Genomic DNA, 20,458 nt, shown 5'->3' on the forward strand with positions numbered 1-20,458 from the left:
TAGGTACCATAGTTTTTTCTGTTTTCAGAAAAAACACGAAGTGAATAATCTTTTCTAGCAACCGTGCATCAGTGTCAACTTTCCCAGAGTGTCATTAACTTAGATACATTAACATTTTAATTTTTTAATATCTTAGTAAAAAAATATTATCTTTCTTTCTTAGTTTTTATTTTCCTGATTTGTAGTGAGGTTGAGAAGTTTGTCATTTTGTATCTTTTCTATGGACTCCTCTTAGTATTCTTTACTCAGTTCTGTTAAATTCCATGTCCTTTTCACACTGAATCTCTTTGAATATTACGGATATTACTTCTTTATGTTTTACAAATATTTTTATTCAGCATATTTCTTTTATTTTTTTGAAACAGTATTTTTCTTGTTACAGAACTTTTGATTTTCTTCAATCAGTTGTGACTTCTGTGTTTTGTGCCTTGTCAGACATTCTTCAGCTTACAATTATTTTTTAATTATCTTCCTTTTTCTAGGTGGAATCTAAGTATATTTTATAATCTGATCATCCCTTGCCTACAACCATGTATTAAATACTCCATTCCTGGGTGACTTGAAAATGCTACACTTAGCATTAAATTGAGTGTTTTTCTGAACTCCATTTTTTCTTTTTATTGATATATTCTTTTCTTCCCTAGCTCAGTCACTTATTTTCATAATAAGATGGAAATAATAATAACATCTACCTTACAGGGTTCTGAGAAATAATGACAAGCCTTTACTACATGCCTTGGTCATAATCGATGCTCAGTAACTGTTTGTTATTGCTGTTGTTATTTATAATGATTATACTACTATTATTATATTTGTCAGAGTCATATTATTTTAGTTTCTCTTGCTTCATAGGATATTGGTATCTGGTAGGGTAAGTGCACCCATCCCATTGTTCTTTTTTAACCAAAATATAAAGGCTATAATGCATTTCTCTTCCAGATAAACTTGGGAATCAACTTAATTCCTCACAACCCTTTTGAAACAAACAAAAAAAGCCTGTCGGTATCTTGATTGGAATTACATTTTAATATGTAGGTTAACTGGGTGAGAATTGACTAAAAGATGTAAAATTTTAAGAGACAGTGACAATTTGCTGTGGTTTGCTTCGTATTTAGCAGCTAGCAGATATGCAAAGCAGATTACACATTAGTTATTTAAAATGAGAGGAAACAAAATTTTTTAAGGCTGGAATAGAGCAATCAAAATTTGTGCCTAATATCCTTTCAAAACTCTCATAATACATGTAGTCCATCTGTGGATGACAATTTATTGATAAATTAGATTATTTTGTTTTTAGTAATGTACAGTTAGGGAAGTGTTGAACAGGGGCCTATCAACATGTCACTGCATCACTTAGAATTGTGCTGCTCAGAATGTGGTCCATGGACAGTGCCTGCACACAAGCATGTGCACAGGTGAGTACAGAAGTAAAGGAAGCGATTAGACAAACTTTTACTGCAATTGACAGAGTAATTTATATGTTAACTCTGATAGTTTACAAAAATGTATTTATATTTTACGTCATTTAAATGTTATTTTCCCAATAGTATTAGTTTTGAAAGATTGGAAACAAAAGAAAATGAAACAAATAAAACACAAGACTGATCTTTCATCCCAGAAAGCTTGAGAAGCACTTCCTTGGAATAAGCTGGGCTGTAAGGAACAGAAAACCTTGCCTTGAATTGACTTAAGCTCCCTTTCTCCCCTAAACCTCAGCGTGCTCCTGCATAATGGCCACTTTTCTCTTCCTCTAATTTTTAAATTTATTTCGTTATTTAGTTAGATTATGTCTCTGCCAGATTTGCCAGATTGCTTTTGAGAAAGGCTGTGTCAATTTACTTTCCTAGCAGCAGTGCCTTTTCTTAGCACTCTGGGTAGCCAAAATTTGGAGTCTGACATGTTTAAAATATTGGCTAATTTATTAGTAAGTCTTACTTTAATTTAAGTTGCATTTTCAATTTTTTAATATAACTATGCAGTTTTCCATTTATTGACTTTTTATTTCTCTATGTTAGTGGCTTATTTTATCCTTTATTCATCTACGGATTGGAGTCTTGGTGTTTTGATTATGTATTTGCTTGTTTGTATGTACTTGCATATTAACCCTTTGTCCACTAATGCAAATGTTCTCTCACATTTGGCTTATTGCCTTTAATCTTAGGTTGTCATTTAAAAAATTTTCCCCTATTATTTCTTCCATTGTGTTTAAATTTAGAAAATCTTCTCTCAACCAAAGATTTACCAAATATTTGTGCTATTTTAAAAGTTTTTTAGGGGAGTGAATTTCAGCATCGTTTCTATGTTAGTTCTTTAATCCCTCTGAAACTTTGTTTTATGCATGGAATAAGGATCTACATTATTTTTTTTCCTCTTCATATGGCTATCTAATTATTCACAAGTATTTTTTGAATAATTGTATTCTTTCCTACTGATTTATCCTGCCACCTTTGTCATGTAAGTTCACATTTGGGATTTTCTCCCCCTGTTGATCTGCATTAATACTAGATGTTCTACATATTGTAGACTTTTAATATCTGGTCATTTCAGCCCTCTGTCCCCAGTATTCTTTTTCAAAATGTTTCTAGTTATTTCTACTTATCATTTTTCCAGATGAATGTTTGAATTATTTATAGTAGTAGTCTGGTTTATCGTTGAGAACTAAGATGAAGAAGTTATAATATTATGTTGTTTTTGATTCTGAGAAATACTGATTTATTATGTATGTGACAAAGTGATATTAACCTTCATTTGAAATGTATTATATGCCTCCAGCACAGTATTTTTCTACTTTGCTCAGTTCATGTAGTATTTATTACATGTTTGTCTATTCACAATAGGTTCTATTGTGCATACAAAGAACAGTTTAATATTTATTTTATTAATTTGAAAATTAAAGCTATATAGTTATGAGTCATAAATATATACATAAAAGTTATATTTGTGTAACATACTTATTATAATTTCTCTTCTTGACATAATGAAGGTCATGCTCACTGCAATTTAGTCAAAAATTTTGCCGTCTGCAATTTAGTTAAAATTAATTTAGATGATTTTACTTTTATCCCCCACCCCTTCCCCCTTAAGCAGTGTTACGGGGAAAAAAAGAAAAACAACTTCCTCTTTCCTTGCCTCAGTCATTTTTACTTTGGTTACACTTGTGTTTTTAGAGAAAAAAAGTTTTACATTTGTTTATTTCTTAAAGCAATTCTTTAACATCTGGGATTAGCACCAGGCGCCTTGGAGAGGTGACTTCACTAAAGTTCTCAAGATTTCCTTACCAGTACACTAACTTTGGTGAAAGCAGTATAACTGTCTTAAATTTATAGGAGTGATTGTATGCTCTAGAAATGTGGTAGATTAAATATGTCAGTAATTCTCATTGTATGTGGTGTTCAGTATTGTTGCCTAATGTTATTAATGAAATAATTATCCTAAACCATTGAAACAAAGGATTTCTATACCTCTGTCAATCATGACATCAATATATTATCCCTGTGGTCAAAAATTCAAAGGTGCACTATTTTTTTTAACACTCCTTTATCATATTACTCAGCCTCTATCGTAGAAGGGCTTTCTGATGTTTTCTATTGAAACACTCATCTAGCCTTTGCTTAACAATTTCAGTCTCTCACTCTCCCTCCTTTTTTTGTGTTTTTGGATAGCTTTGGTTGTGAAAAAGTGTTCTTATTGGATTGAAATCTGATATCTTTTGCCCTCAGAATTCTTTTTCTGCTCTGTGCCTAAGCACAAAGTCTGTTCTTTCTTACCTTTGATGATTCCTGATATATCAGAAGACAGCCATCATGGTCCCTCAAAGTCCTCTCTTCCCCGTAATTCTCACAAAATAGGTGACGGCTTCAAATAAAATGTGTTGTCACTAACTAACAGTTGCCCCCTGATCATCACTGCATGAGAAGATAGCATTTCCCATCTCCTTTGAGTTCCCCAAACATGCAGTTATATGAACTGGAATTTACATTCTTTAAACCATCTTATTTTCATTTAGTTCTTAGTCATTTGAAAACATACTAACTCGGCTACATCCAAGGAATTTTTTCCTTGCTACTTGCAAATAATTGCCTGGCAAATAAATTTCTTTTTAACACTACAAAAAGAGTTCCTGTAAACTGCTTTACTTACCTATAGCCCTTTAGTAATCCCTACCCTTTTTCGACACTATGTTGTACTGTTTTAGTACACTCAAGTTTGTCTTTCTTTCTTAAATGTTCTTAAGTAACATTTTAAATGAATCTTGAAAAGACCTAAGTCCATGACAAGATAGGATTATTGTCATCATTCTGCAGTTGTCAAATTTATCTTGTCTTAGGCAGTGGCTACTTAGTAATTGTTGACTAATATGTGGGATTGGGTGACTAATTACCTGTGGAACTTTAAATAAATTGCACAATCTCTCTATGTCTCAGGTTCTTTTTAAACAAAACAAAAAATTAGGTAGAATAATTTCTGAAGTACCTTCCTGCTTAAATTTATTACTTAAAGCTCATCTGCAGACATCTGAATGTCCTGCTAATGACATGGAGATGAGTATTCCAGTTGGTTTTTTAAGGAAAAGAGACTTCTTTACATTTTGTAAAGAGGAGACATTTTTGAATGCTGCAGTTTATAAATAGAGCTTCCACAGTTTCCCAAGTCTTTTCTTCAGGCTTCTTTCCCGGAAAGTTTGAAGAGAACGTGATCTTATGACCCATACCAGAGGGCATTAGTCTTTTCTGTCAACAAATTTTATGGAAATTGAATAAATATATCATAATGAAAGCTCATTTTAAAGCTCACTTAAGTGAAAAGCACTTTTCTAAAATGGATGGAGAAAAATATATTTGATGTCACTTAAAAATAAAAATAACCAAATTTAGAAATTTCTCATATAAGTCATTATTTGGAAAAGTGAATAACTGTTTACTGGAATTAGGTAAATAGTGCTAAAAACGACTTGAAATTGTGTTTTGTTGGGGTTTATTAAGGACATGGTACAAGTGTTACTTGCTTGCATGCATTTCTCTTGTGATTTACTAAAAAGGGAAACATATGCTTGAATAATACGTTCCCATGCTGAGTGACTTAATTATTTCTCACGATGGGTTCCCTCTGAAAAGAAAATGTTTCACAAATTGGTGGTAGAATGAATTTATATTGTCAGCTAGTACCCTCAGCTAGCCTGTGTCACCAAATGCTTCCCTTCTGTATGCCTTATCATAATATGTGCGTCACTTTATAAAGAGCTACTACACCACGTTGGAAAAAATGCCCCTAGAGAAAAATTATGGACTGTCTATCCAGTTAACATAAAGCTGCATATCTCAGGCCAGAAAGAATCTTTGCAAAGATGGTAACTTCACATATCCCTTATTTTTGTATTCACTGTGTTATTACCTGAAGACTAGAGTTGTGTTATAGAGCACTGTAGCTACTACCCCATATGTGGCTACTGAGTATTTGAAATGTGTCTAATCTGAATTGAGATGCATTGTCTGTATAAAAGAAACACCACATTTCAAAGACTAAATATCTATAATAATATGAAATATCTCAATAAGTTTATATTGATTACATGTTGAAATGATATTTTATATACGGGTTAAGTAAAGTATATTGTTACAGTTAATTTTACTTTTTTTTTTTTTTTTTTTTTACACTTTTTAAAATGTGCTATTAGAAAATTTAGAATTGCGTCAGTGGCTCCTATCTCTTTTGGACAACACTGACCTAGTGGGCTTGATTACCTATGGATCGGAATAACTGTAAATATTGTAGCCTCAAAACTTAAGCAAAATTTAATTAAATTTATGTGTAGTATTCCTTCATTTAAAATCTTTGCATGCTGTCTTCTATATGTGTCATGAGTATTTCTACTCCAAAGCTGTGCTTATTTTGTTTCCTTGCCTGGATTAGCAAACAGCTATCCCCATCTCCTGGCCCGTTGATTTTTAAGGTATACATACTTTAAGGTCTTCTGAAAAATCTCACACCATTCTGTGGAACTATTCTTGCTTTATTCCACATTGATTTCTCCCTTCTCTGAACTTATTTTGCATCGATGAAGTATATCACAAAGCTAACATTTAATTAGATTCTAAAAATAACCTCTAATGGTGTTAATGTGTTTTTTAGATTAGAAACATTTTGGTAAGGGAGAGGCAAAGCATACATTCTTCTGTTTTCTCAAAAGGGTACAACAGACTGTCAGTGGGTAGTTGGTTAATATATTCTCTCATGAGCTGCAAGTGTCGTCATTCTTTCAGCTCCTTAGTGCCTTGGCTGTTACTAATATCACAAAACATGGACTCATGATTTAAGATTATGCTTTTTTGATTAAGCCAATTTTTTAAGTGGTGCTTTTAGAGAAATCCAAGTTATGACACCAATAAAAGGCATAAAGAAAATTCACTATTGCACTTTTTGTAATCTATAATATACTTTATCTGTAGTGTCTGCCTTTTTACTTTTTAAATAAAAATGGACTTTGAATGTTCAGGATGATGCCCGCCAACTCTTTGTGCTTGCTGGCGCTGCTGAGGAAGGTTTTATGACTGCAGAACTTGCTGGAGTTATAAAGAGATTGTGGAAAGACAGTGGTGTACAAGCCTGCTTCAACAGATCCCGGGAGTACCAGCTTAATGATTCTGCAGCATAGTAAGTAATCGTAACTTCAGAACTACTCTATCATGAATAGTTACTTGGAAGTCAGGTATACCGCCAAGTCACTTTTAGTGCAGATTTGGCTGACACATTCTTGTACAACTCAGGATATTTTGGATGACAGTATTTCAAAACTTTTTCTGTCTTTTTTGTGTGTGTTTGTAGGTAGCAAGGCTCGTATTTCCCTTGTGTTCAAAAGTTGTCTCAAGAGACTCATGTAACTCTAATTGAAACGTGCAGAATGGAGCTGTTTCCAGTATATTTCCAAGAAAGTAATTGGAACTTGCCAACATTTACTCTGAATTTGGGTGTATCTCTAGTTTGCCTGGAGCTAGCCAAAGGGGAGAGTAACTGATTTGTGTGCTTTTTGTTTACTAAGTGCCTGAGAAGTTACTTGTCCAGTGACAGACACCCTGAGTGACAGGCACCCCATTTAAAGGGGTGCATGGTGATCCCAAGATATTTTCTCACTGATGAAAATAAAATAGCTGTACAGTTGAAAGTTGTCAACTGTATGTGCCCTGTTGCATTGGACATTGTTTACAGATATCTAAGTCTAGTTTTTTAGAAGAAAAATCTGCCCTGATTTTCCAGGTGGTGGCCCCAGAAAGTCTATAAAAGAAGTTTTGATAAAACCTAATCAGGGAGCTTTCTGTTTGATGATCTGCGTAGAATTAAAAAAAAAAAAAAATCAAGGATTTGTTTCCGTTACTTGGCACACATACTCAGAAATGTCAAAGACGATATGACTAGAAACATGTGCCTTGCACTCATTTTACTTTCCAAAATTACTCAGTTTTCTTGACAGAGCTATTGGCTCTTAGGAACACAAGTGAGGATTAAATAGAAGATGACAGGTATTAGAAGGTCCAGGTAAATACACATACTTTGCCACAGTGGAAAACCAACGGGTATGGCTCCTGAGGACCTTATTATCGTATAGCATGTCATGTATTGCACGTCAGAGTACTCAGTGTTAGGTAAATGATTTAGTGTGAATGAGTAAGTAATACAAATTACTGTGTCACCTGTCACAATTTTTATAATGCTATATTTCTTAATATGTATTCTTAGTGTTTTACAAGTGTATAAATATATAAATTATTACATACATAGTTTATATATCTACATGTAACATCTTCTTATTGCTATGTAGCCCATCTCTCCAACTGGTGTCCTCACTTCTACAAGGAAATACTCTTTCAACTCAATGAGTAGGCCTTTGACTCCCTGTTAGGTATTCATGATGTGATGTATTTTTTTCCATACTACTCACAGATTTACATTTATTTTGAGGTGATTTGACTTACATTGAGACTGTTTGATTCTTTTTTATCTCTGCCACTGCACTGTAAGTTCAGTAAGGTCTGTTTTTGCCCAGTGTTATATCTCCATTGCCTGATACATGGTCATCACGCAATATGCCCTTAAATTACTAAACCAAACTTTACAGAAGCTAGAAGAGAAAATTAGAAGAAAAATTCTTAGGGCAAGGACACAGCTCTTAGTCCACCATACTTGCTTTGGCGCCACCAGAACCTGAAGAAAGATCTAAGTGGAAGTCACTCACGGTGAGAAGGTGTCTCTGAGCTGAGCCCAGCAAGGGGAACTGTTTGAATAATTAAGGGGTGCTTCTTAGGGACAACAGATTGAAGTTCATTTCCCCCTATCTTTCTGGACCCCCCTCAGTATATTTACCAAGACCCTTTGTCCTGTGCACAGCGCTTGGACACGCTCTGAAAGAAACGTGTCACTTTGGCTCCGCATTATTTCATTACTAGTAGTTCTCATCTTAAGATGGCAATAATGGAGCCATTTTTCAAGAATGAAGGAAATCATAACAATCTTTTTTCTCCGTGGTAGTTACAAGCTATCTTGATTTCTGAATTCTTGACCGGAGATAGGGGATGCTGCCAAGTTGCCCATAAGGCCATCTAACCACCAATTTACATTTTAAATTTGTGATCTTTTAAAACAATTGGAGTTTTTCACGATGCCTGTTTTTCTTTTTTGTCTTGTTGAAATATAAATGTGCATTATTTTTAGAGGCTAATAGAACTATAGCAGTTTTAAGCAAAGAAATGTACATAGGAGTAATCAGTAAATTTTAAATAAGAATAGCTCACTATTTCAAAGGGACAATTAGTAAAATCTAGCCATGGCCTGTTTGTTTGTTTGTTTTTTAAGTCAGGTTTTCTTACAGTAAGGTGAATGTTATATATATGGAACTAAACACACGGATGAGGTACTAGGGGATTATCACCAATGCAGTAATACATTGATTATTTTAAATTCAGTAAATATAATACAGATAACTCAAGCTGTCATCTCCATGTATTCTGGTATCAGCTTCTGGTATCAGCATCACATACATAGACTTAACTGTCTAAAACATTTTGATTACTAATTCACGGGATAGCTTTCCAACCCCACCTCCAGAAATCAAATATTTATTGAGCTCCTTTTGTTTGTAAGACCCCATTCTAAATGGCCAAGGAACAGTTTCAGAGGATAACATCAATGAAAGTTTCAAAAGTTGGTGCCTCTCTATAATAAACCTAGGTGTATCGTCTAAATTATCTTGGACTCTTCCACTCTAGTATTAGAAAACACTTCGGTGATGATCCCCACGTTCAACTGATTAATTCCATGCGTAGCCTACTAGTGGACTTCTTCCTACCTCCATACTGTTCGACTGCTTTTCCTGATGTGAATGACATTCCCTTTTATCCGTTGCACCTGTCAGATTTCTATTTATGCCCTTCACCATCCGTGAAGCCCTCTTGAACCACTCAGGTTCACCTGAATCTCGCCATACCTGGACTGTAACATTATTGATTCTACTACCTAAGTGGACACAGAATAAAAGAACTGCATGGTATGGCACCACTACATTTTTATAGCACAACATATTTTGCATCATTGGCAGAAAGTGTTGAATGAGTGACTGAAATCAGTGAGAAGTAAAATATGAATATTGATTCATAGAGGCAGTAAAATGTAGAGTACAGGAGCATGTGTTGTGTTTTCCTGTATGTTACTTAAGGTTGGTTGAAAAGGAACAATATTGAATTCAGCCTTTGGCCAGAGGTTTCCTCACTACTTAGGAAGGCTTTCTAATTTCTCAACAAACGAATAATGTCTGGAACATAAACACAGTGCTACATCGAAGAAGTGTAATAAAGAGTTTCAAGGGACAAATTCATGGTGTGCCATGAGTTTGGATGTTTATGAAGTTATTACTTTGTTTTCTTTTCCAACAAGGAGAATTACTGAAATATTTAAGGAACTTTGTGGCTGGAGAAGTATAAACATTTTCATTTCTGTGAGAGTTGTGTAAGATATAGACTTAAAATTACATCATTTCACAGAAATATAAAAACTTCAGTAATCTGGAGTATTGCATGCATCAGAATGTTTTACTCTGGTGTAGATGATCTTTATTGACAGTGTTAACTATTAGCATACTGTTGTTTATTTTTTCAGCTATTTGAATGACTTGGACAGAATTGCACAACCAAATTATATCCCAACTCAACAAGATGTTCTCAGAACCCGAGTGAAAACTACAGGAATTGTTGAAACCCATTTTACTTTCAAAGATCTTCATTTTAAGTGAGTATCTTCAAAACATATGATTTATGAATTTAGATACAAAACACATTGTTTAAGAAAAAAAGGTATACTAATAAAAGTTTTAAAATTTTTAGAGTTTGAAATTACAAAAAATGTTTCACAGCTGATTGGAGAAAAGAATTTTGGGCTGAAAGAGGTCAAGAAACATTCAGGAGGAATATTTATATTTTTTATTTAAGAAAAAATAGCCATGCAAATTCCTTTTGCCTATATTTTTCACAGCGACTTAAATAAAAATAGTTTTTGGCTTTTATTTTTAAAAGAAAGTACTGCTCTAATATTTTATATTTTGGAAAAGTGTTGCCATCCATTTTTAGGTTTTACTGATAGAACATATGCTTATTTATGGAAATATTTTTAAAAGTTACCTTTTTAAAAATTTTCACAAAGATTTTTATTTATGTAAACTCATGTTTGTACTATTTCATGATGAAAAATGTTCATTTAATTTACAGTGTACTATAACTTAACTGAAGTCTGAACAGAGAAGCACTAAGTGGTAGCCTTTAGAATGAAAGGGAATCTGGAGTTCATTTTGTCTAGTCCGCTCATTGTGTAATGAACTGGGCTCAGGGAAGTTGATTTAAACATTGCATTCAGATTTACAGAACTATGTTTTTCTTTTTCCAATAAGTAACAGTTTTCAAAGTATGAGAAAAACTGCTGAATTTTGCTTCAGTTAACTCCAGTTCTCTGAAGCAGTATGATAATAAAGCAGAATTTCTGAAACCATCTTAAAGAAAGGCTCCTAGTGAAAGATTAAAAACAAATATTCATCAGCTCACCTCGTAAAGAAGCTCAATATTACAAGTTGTGGGGAGCACAGCTAAATATATGCAACTATACCTCTGATTCTCTCCATAAGTATTTTAAATATAATACATTTGTTACTATCATTTATCACTACATTATCCCACATTCAGTGATTCATGTAATTAAGTTTTCCAGAAAACTAAAATTAAATTTCAATTTTCCCTGGCAGCTTCCCTCCAAAAAAAACAAACATTGCCCTGCTTTCTTAAACAGAGATATAGATCATAATTAATTTATCTGACCGTGTAACTTTTGGTACTGTAACATGGTACTGTTTTGCATTTGCTTTTAATTTTTTTCTGTTTTCACGTTTTTTTGTTTTTTTTTTTTTTGGCATCAGTGGGCTTTTTTTTTTTTTTTTCCTTTCCCTGCTGGTATGATCTCTTATTGAAATCATTTACCTTCTTTTAGTTTGCTTACTATTTGGAGAATATTAAATAACCAAACTGAGGAATATTAAAATAGTATTATTTTAAATAATCTGATTTGTCTTATTTGATAACTGTTGCCAGATGTATTTAAAAATTATAAAGTGATTTTAATTATAAGGAAATTCACTGTTAGATTTTAAGCTTTACTGGGTCTTTTTTTAATCCTAGTACACCTTAAATTCTGATTTTTTTGGTTTCTATTTACCTTGCTTTAAGACCATATTCTATAGTAAACTTAAATTGTTATGTTCAGATGATGACTTTATTCTAACCATGAAGTTTCAGGAGAAAATGCATGGGGTTAGGGTTAGCAAGTAAGGATTCTGGACATAGGCCCCTGGTTAGGTAAGGGCAAACTTGTTTAAGATTCTTAACAGACTGGTCCAATCTTGCTCATTGTCAGAGGTTTATACATAAAATGGTTACTGTCTATAAAAGGAAACATAGAGTTGTGAGCTCTGTAAATGATGGGAAACGGCAAAGGTAAATGTCACATCAATTATTTGGTGCTTTGGGCAATCTAACTGTGCAAAATTCAGTTTCGTTCTTCGGTAGATGCACCCTAAACATTCGCTTCCAGACCATACACTTCACTTCCAGCCTAGGTTTCTCAAAGTTGCCATTTCAACATCAGGAGTTGTCTGTCATCATGGTCCTTCCAGGAAGTCCACTTATCTCGCTCTGTTTAGTCTCCTTGGGTGAGGTAAAATTTCACAGGATGTTTTTAGTTACTTGTTTTCACTTGCTGACTTACAGATAAACATAGGTCTGTCAGGAACTTCAAATAAACTTTGTCTTATTTTGGATTTGAATTCTGTTAAATTACTATCATTGCTAACATATGGTTCCAACTTTGCTTTTTATATGTTAAGTGAGCCTCAGAAGAATGAGGGCAAAAATATACTTAGAATAATTCTACTGGGAACTCTTGAGTGTGCTTATCATTTTGTGTGTTTTGTGGTATAAATTCATTGTCTGATTTTTAACTGCTGATATAAAATTTCAGTTTCACTTATTTTGTGGTATGGGAATTAGCATTCAAAATGAGGCAATAAGGCATTATAACAACAATACAACAATATATATTATCACCTCTGTGACTGGGCATGTATAGAAAGTGTCTATGAGGATTATTTTGCTTTAAAGAATTAACAGTTTTATCTTGATATATTTTTGCTGAATATAGAATTAAAGCATCCCTTCTCTTAGAAAATCATCATAACATGTTTCTATTCCTTTTCTTTAGTAATGTAATATGCAGTTGGTTTTGGGGTGGAATGTCATTTATGGGGTTGGTATTCATATATGGTCAACTAGCATTGTCTCAGTCTTGGTCACAGTGGAATTAGATGACAGTCTGAGGGTAAGTCAGCATAGCTCAGGATAGCCAATATATCCCCTTCCATCTTCCCTCCCTCCCCCTGCTCCCTCTAAAAAGAGAAACCTAAGAAAACTCAATTTCACTCCCTATTTGATACTAGTCAAAAGTCTCATCTTTTCATATGAAGGAGAACATACTATAATCTTGCTTTGTTTTGGGTTAAAGAAATAGAAGTTCAGAATTTGAAGATAATTCTCCTGTATTTGTGAAATAATGAAAATGCTCTGTGCACAGTCTGATCCTTTGTCATATTAGTTCTTAGTCATTTTTGCTCCTTGACTTATGAATTAGGCCAGTGATTCTCAAAGTGTGGTCTCCAGATCAGCAGCATCAACTTACCCACCTGGAGATTCTAATGCACACTGAAGTTTGAGAAGCAGTGGCTTAGATTAAAGGTTCTTTATGACCAGTATATGAATGACCCTCATTCATTTCTAAATTAAATAAATTGAAGATTTCTTCTGTATTCATACTACTTGATTATCAAGTTAAAGCGCTTTTATATTTAACATTCCCACAGCATAATTGGAAGGTCTAGATCTTCAACATGGTAAAACTAACCTATTATTGATCCATTTAGAGTTTATTTTTGTGTATGGTGTTAGACAGTGTTGTAATTTCATTCTTTTACATGTAGCTGTCCAGTTTTCCCAGCCTCACTTATTGAAGAGACTGTCTTTTCTCCATTGTATATCTTTGCCTCCCTTGTCATAGATTAATTGACCATAGGTGCGTGGGTTTATCTCTGGGCTTTCTATCCTAGTCCATTGATCTATAGTTCTGTTTTTGTGCCAGTACCATACTGTTTTGATTACTCTAGCTTTGTAGGATAGTCTGAAGTCAGGGAGTCTGATTCCTCCAGCTTTGTTTTTCTTTCTCAAGATTGCTTTGGCAGTTCGGGGTCTTTCATGTTTCCAGATAAATTTTAAAGTTTTTTGGTCTAGTTCTGTGAAAAATGCCATTGGTAAAAATTAGTCTATTATTGCTTGAAAGTGTTTTAAAATATTCTGTAGACACAGTTCATTCTTTCATTCAACAAATGTTTATGAAGTGCGTGTGTTTGTCCAGTGGAGGGGATATAACATGACCAAAACAAAGTCTTTGCCTTTACGTTGTTTTAGGGTTGGGGGAGGAGGGGAGATGAAATAACTATTTAGTATTCAGGGGGTGATAATTGCTACAAAGAGAAATAAAGCACGATGAGGGGGATATACTAGTTTCCTAAAGCTGCTGTAACAAATTACCACAAACTAGTGGCATATAACAATGGAAATTTATTCTTTGATAGTTGAAGCCAGAAGTTTAAAATCAGTTTGTCAGCAGGACTATGCTCCTTCTGAAGGCTCGAAAAAAGAATCCTCCCTTGCCTCTTCTTAGCTTCTGGTGGTTGTCAGCAGTCCTTGGTGTTCCCTGCCTTGTGGCCATATCACTCCAGTCCTTGGCCTTCTTCCCTGTGTGGGTCTGGTTCCTCTTTGCTTATTAGTTCACTCCTCAGTTTCTCTCCATCTTGCATTTTACTTTAGCAGCAAGGAGAACCAAGGCTGTACCTTGCATTCTTTGCTTGAAAATTTTCTCAGCTAAATCTAAATATCCAGGTTCATCTCTTACAAGTCCTACCTTACACCCAGCCCTAGAATAGTTAAGCCAAGTTTTTGTCACTTTAAAACAAGGATTACCTTTTCTGCAGTGTCCAATAATATACTTCTCATTTCCTTCTGAGACCTCAACAAAAACATCTTTAACATTCATATATCTTTCAACATTGTGTCCATGATGATATATATTCATTCTCTAAGATAGAAGCTTTTCTACCATCCTCTTCACTCCATCTAAGTCTCATCAAAATCACCTTTAATACCCGTATTTCTAACCAACCATCTTTCAAGGCATTCTGGGCTTTTTCTGTCAAGTAACTCAAAATTCTTCCAGCCTTTCCCTATTACCCACTTCCAAAGCCACTTCCACAGTTTTGGGAATTTGTTTTACAGCATTACCCCACTCTGGGTACTAAAATTTGTGTCAGTCAGGGTTCTCGCAAGCAGCAGAACCAGTAGGTTCTGTGTATTTCAAGGAACTGGCTTAACGTGACTGTAGGTGCCAGCGAATTGGAAGTTTGTAGTGCAGGACAGCAGGCTCAGATAGAAACTGATGTTACAGTATTGAGGCAGAATTTTTTTTCTTCTGGGAAACTTCAGTTCTTGCTCTGAAGGCCTTTCAACTTATTGCATGAGTTCTGCCCACATTATCAAGGATAATCTCCTTTCCTGAAAATCAACTGACTATAGATGTTAATCATAACCAGAAAATACCTTCACAGCGGCACCCAGATTAGTGTTTGATTAAATAGCTGCGTGTGATAGCCTAGCCAAATTGACACGTAAAACCAGCCATCAACAGAGTGATAATGTGGGACAGGGTGGGTTTTGTTGTTATTTTATATGGAGTGGTCATGAAATATGTGACATTTGATCAGAAAAGTTAGCTAAAATATATTATCTTTTTGGTAAAGTTGTCTTCAAATTGTGTTCCTTGGCAATTTAACAAATGGGTAATCATTTTAATTTCTTTTGTTCTTGTGTGATCTTTATTACCAGCTGTCCTTTTTATATCTTACCCATTTTGGTGTGTAGTAGAATCATTTTGTTATAGAGCATACTTAAACTTAATGAACAATTTACTAGCTAAACTAATAGAAAGAATGGCACTTAGATGATGATAAAAGTAACAATACTAGTTACTTTTGTAATGAGTACAGATCCTATGTACTCGGATTTGGTTTATAGGCCAAAACTATTCTACAGGGAAAATTCTTTTTGCCTGAGAATTAAATAGGGACTATTTTAATTAGTGCAGTATCTAGATAAATGGAGCCTTTAAAAATGTACCAGTTTGCATAGTGTTTCCGTTATGTAAGTGGTTATTTCTAGGTTGCATAACATAATCTATGTGAATTTCAACTTGTGCTTAACTTAAACTCTTACAAGGAAAAGAGGAAAAGATTATTGTTTTTGTACTGTTTGTGTTACTACCCTGTACAGTAACCTACAATGGTCTACTGTTGTGTATCATGTAAAAATTAAGTTTTTTCAATCCTAATTTTCAGACTGTTCAGTAGGCCATCCATTTAACTCATCTTTTTTTTTCTGTACCATGGTTTTACTTTTTAATTTAGGCAGCCTGTTTGCCCCTGTTTAAATATGACTTGCTTGCTCAGCTTTTCTTACCTGGGATGGTTTCTCCTTTACATCGAAGTTCTGCTGTATTGCTTCTGAGAGAAAACATTTTGTAGTTGGATGAGGGGACCGTGTTCTCTGCCTCTAATGTTCTGTGACTTTAGCAAATTGAATATATTCTGTCATCTCCGCATTCTTATAGCGCTGCCCCTTCTTTTGTATTTGTTTTCATGTTCTGTTCTAACGTGTTCTCATACGTTAATGAATGTGTTATTTTTTTTTTTAGGGTATTTTGGGGTTTTTGTTTTGTTCTACTGTGAGATAAAACAAAATGGTTTAAAAACCAGCAGACTTTTTTTCCTTTGTGAAAATCAATTTGTGACATTATTTTCCTCCCATAAAATCCTTTTCTCCTTTCTTTCCATCCCACATTCCCTATGCGATTTGGAGCTTTTTTTGTTGATTTTTATAGAACTCCTCAGAGCCTCTGAACATTCAGCGTGATGTCAAACTCATTATTTTTCCTCTTACAGAATGTTTGATGTGGGAGGACAGAGATCTGAGAGGAAGAAATGGATTCATTGCTTTGAAGGAGTGACCGCCATCATCTTCTGTGTGGCGCTGAGTGACTATGACCTGGTTCTAGCTGAAGATGAAGAAATGGCAAGTAGAACCACTACTTTCTTTTTTAATTTAATTAATTAATTAATTTATTTATTTTTGGCTGTGTTGGGTCTTCGTTTCTGTGCGAGGGCTTTCTCTAGTTGCGGCAAGCGGGGGCCACTCTTCATCGCGGTGCGCGGGCCTCTCACTGTCGCGGCCTCTCTTGTTGCGGAGCACAGGCTCCAGACACGCAGGCTCAGCAACTGTGGCTCATGGGCCTAGTTGCTCCGCGGCATGTGGGATCTTCCCAGACCAGGGCTCGAACCCGTGTCCCCTGCATTGGCAGGCAGATTCTCAACCACTGCGCCACCAGGAAAGCCCAGAACCACTTTTAAAGATTGAGCATGGCATATGAAGAGCTAGAGATGTAGCCAAGAATTTTTCTGTGAAAAATTCTTGAAGAATTCTTGCTAATGCCTAAATTATTTGAAAGTTCAGGCTCTTTTCTCTAACTTTTCTGTGTAGTATATTTCCTTTTTAAAATGCAAAGAAGAACAGATGGATCCTGACAAAAAGTTAATCTCACCTCAACCCTAGATGCTTAACTAGGCATTTCTGAGATCTGGTGTCTACATACTAAATGAAAATAAAGTTAGTTCCATTATAGTCCAAGGCTTATTTTTCTTAACTTATTACTTCTGCCAGCTCAGTAATCCTTGACCTCTGTTATACTTTGCTACTGTCATGTAATTTTCAGATGTGTTTCAGTGTACCATTAATCTGGGGGAAATATTTTTAATTAGAAAAAAGCTATAAGTGTCAGTTTCTTTTATTAAAATAAGTTATATACAATTATCATGCAGTAGGTGTAGTGCACATGTTCATTTCTGTCATTCTGGCACTATAAAATATATTAGTGCCCTTTTTGAAACCACACTGGAAGGGCAGGAAGCAGGAATTGGAGGTTTCCTTCCCTAATGTACCATTATATTTAGGGTATTGGGCTAATTGTGTTTCAGCTTTTTCAGTTTAATTTATTAATCTTTAAAAACCTCTACTTATCTTTTAATGGAAACTTCAGTTCGCTCTGTAATAATGAGGTCTCCTTTGAAACGTTTGCACTTCGCATTTCTAGATCGCAGGGTCCTGCAGCACAGTGACATGCTGCCGGCACTCAGCAAGTACTGTTTGAATGCAAAAAAGTGATGAGTGACGTAGACACTCATCTTGCCTAAAATCAAAGTGTGTGCTTGTTCTTAAATGGCAAAAATATGTTTTTGTGGGACGTTACCTATTTTTCAGCTAAGTTCTATTGTATTACCATACTTTTTTTTTCCACGCTCATTTTTTAAAAGTAATATTTCTCAAAATCCTTGCCATTATGACAAACTGGCTGTATTCTATTACAGAACCGAATGCATGAAAGCATGAAGTTGTTCGACAGCATATGTAACAACAAATGGTTTACAGATACATCTATTATACTTTTTCTAAACAAGAAGGATCTCTTCGAAGAAAAAATCAAAAAGAGCCCTCTCACTATATGCTATCCAGAATATGCAGGTATTTTACTTTCTGTAGATAACTTGTCAGCTCGTATATTTCTAAGTGAACGTTTCCCTAAGGCAAGATTTCAGTTGTTGATTTGAATCTTTTGGCTTAGTAATTCTTAACCTTTAAGAGAAATTATTTATCAAACTGCATTCAAGCACAAGTAGTTCCTTGAGTTGTGGGTGAGATGATTGAAAATAACACTCATTTTAGGGAAAAGCTGTTAGATAATTTTCTATGATGACTCCAAGTCTTCGTAAACTTACGATATTGATTGGTTCAGCCAGTTAACAGATCTTATGTCAGGTATTGTGTGATGCACAATAAATAAAATGTGTCTCTGGTCACTGACTTAATCTCAAAGACAGAGGTACTCCTAAACAAACAAATACACAATAGCAGTGCAGCACGCGAGTACAAAGGAACATGGATAGTAATTGGAAGGGGGAAAAATTAGAAAGGAGTCCGTGAGTTAGCTAACTCCTCAGGGGAGTCAGGGAAGGTTTCACAAGAAATCCAGGCTTTGGTAATGAGACTGTTAGTGGTACTTTAATTTTACTACTGTATAAAATGGTCTGCAGTGAGAAAAGGAGACCTGAGATGCAGTCCTGGCTTTTCCATAATTAGCTCTTTGATGTTGAACAAGGCAGTTAATGGGGTCTCACTACCCCATCTGTGAAATCAGAAGTTGGGCTAAAACATTGGTTAAGTTTAGTTCATTGGAACACTTCCCTGGCTGCTATTGAAAGTGGGTGCAAGCAACAGTGATACTCACTCCCCACCCCCTGCCCCCCTCCACACTCAACTTCTCCCTCCCTAAAGCAGAGTAATTTAGCTTTCATCTGTTTTGCATATTGGGTTTCTGAATAAGGCTTTATTTTATTTTAATGAAGAAAGTTCGATGCCTAAAAAAAAAAGTTTAACTACCAACAGTTTATCTGATCTCTAAATCTAAACATTATGAAGCTTGGTTAATTTAGCTAATTGATACAAGTTACCCTCACTCCATCCTCATTGTTAAAAAAAAAAAGTCTAAAGAATTTTTTTTGGTTAAAAAATGTGAAAGTGAAATATTATATGTATTGCATTATTTTTTTAACATGCTTATTGGAGTATAATTGCTTTACAATGTTGTGTTAGTTGCTGCTGTATAACAAAGTGAATCAGCTATACGTATACATATATCCCCATATCCCCTCCCTCTTGTGTCTCCCTCCCAACCTCCCTATCCCACCCCTCTAGGTGGTCACAAAGCACCAAGCTGATCTCCCTGTGCTATGCGACTGCTTCCCACTAGCTATCTATTTTACATTTGGTAGTGTATATATGTCCATGCCACTCTCTCACTTCATCCCAGCTTACCCTTCTCCCTCTCCATGTCCTCAAGTCCATTCTCTACGTCTGCATCTTTATTCCTGTCCTGTCCCCAGGTTCTTCAAAACCACTTTTTTTTTAGATTCCATATATATGTGTTAGCATATGGTATTTGTATTTCACTTTCTGACTTACTTCACTCTGTATGACAGACTCTAGGTCCATCCACCTCATTACAGATAACTCAGTTTCATTTCTTTTTATGGCTGAGTAATATTCCATTGTACATATGTGCCACATCTTCTTTATCCATTCATCTATTGATGGACACTTAGGTTGCTTCCATGTCTTGGCTATTGTAAGTAGAGCTGCAGTGAACATTGTGGCACATGACTCTTTTTGAATTATGGTTTTCTTAGGGTATATGCCCAGTAGTGGGATTGCTGGGTTGTATGGTAGTTCTATTTTTAGTTCTTTAAGGAACCTCCATACTGTTCTCCATAGTGGCTGTATCAATTTACATTCCCACCAACAGTGCAAGAGGGTTCTGTTTTCTCCACACCCTCTCCAGCATTTATTGTTTCTAGATTTTTGGATGATGGCCATTCTGACCGGTGTGAGTTGATACCTCATTGTAGTTTCGATTTGCATTTCTCTAATGATTAGTGATGTTGAGCATCCTTTCATGTGTTTGTTGACAATCTGTATATTTTCTTTGGAGAAATGTCTATTTAGGTCTTATGCCCATTTTTGGATTGGGTTGTTTGTTTTTTTGATATTGAGCTGCTTGTATATTTTGGAGATTAATCCTTTGTCAGTTGCTTCGTTTGCAAATATTTTCTCCCATTCTGAGGGTTGTCTTTTTGTCTTGTTTATGGTTTCCTTTGCTGTGCAAAAGC

The 20,458-nt window shown here is 34.9% G+C and overlaps 1 protein-coding gene across 2 annotated transcripts in view; it reads left to right on the forward strand.

Moving 5' to 3' along the window:
* The window catches only part of GNAI1 (G protein subunit alpha i1), an 89,415-nt gene that overhangs the window by 56,890 nt on the left and 12,067 nt on the right, over positions 1–20,458 (forward strand). For both annotated transcript variants that reach the window (XM_082473617.1, XM_082473618.1), the window contains 4 exons: positions 6,494–6,651; positions 10,144–10,272; positions 16,625–16,754; positions 18,104–18,257. In XM_082473617.1, coding sequence (XP_082329743.1) covers positions 6,494–6,651; positions 10,144–10,272; positions 16,625–16,754; positions 18,104–18,257 — 571 coding nt within the window. The remainder of the gene's footprint in view (positions 1–6,493; positions 6,652–10,143; positions 10,273–16,624; positions 16,755–18,103; positions 18,258–20,458) is intronic.

This window comes from Balaenoptera physalus (genome assembly GCF_965194825.1).
Source record: "Balaenoptera physalus genome assembly, chromosome: 8".
Lineage (NCBI taxonomy): Eukaryota > Metazoa > Chordata > Mammalia > Artiodactyla > Balaenopteridae > Balaenoptera > Balaenoptera physalus.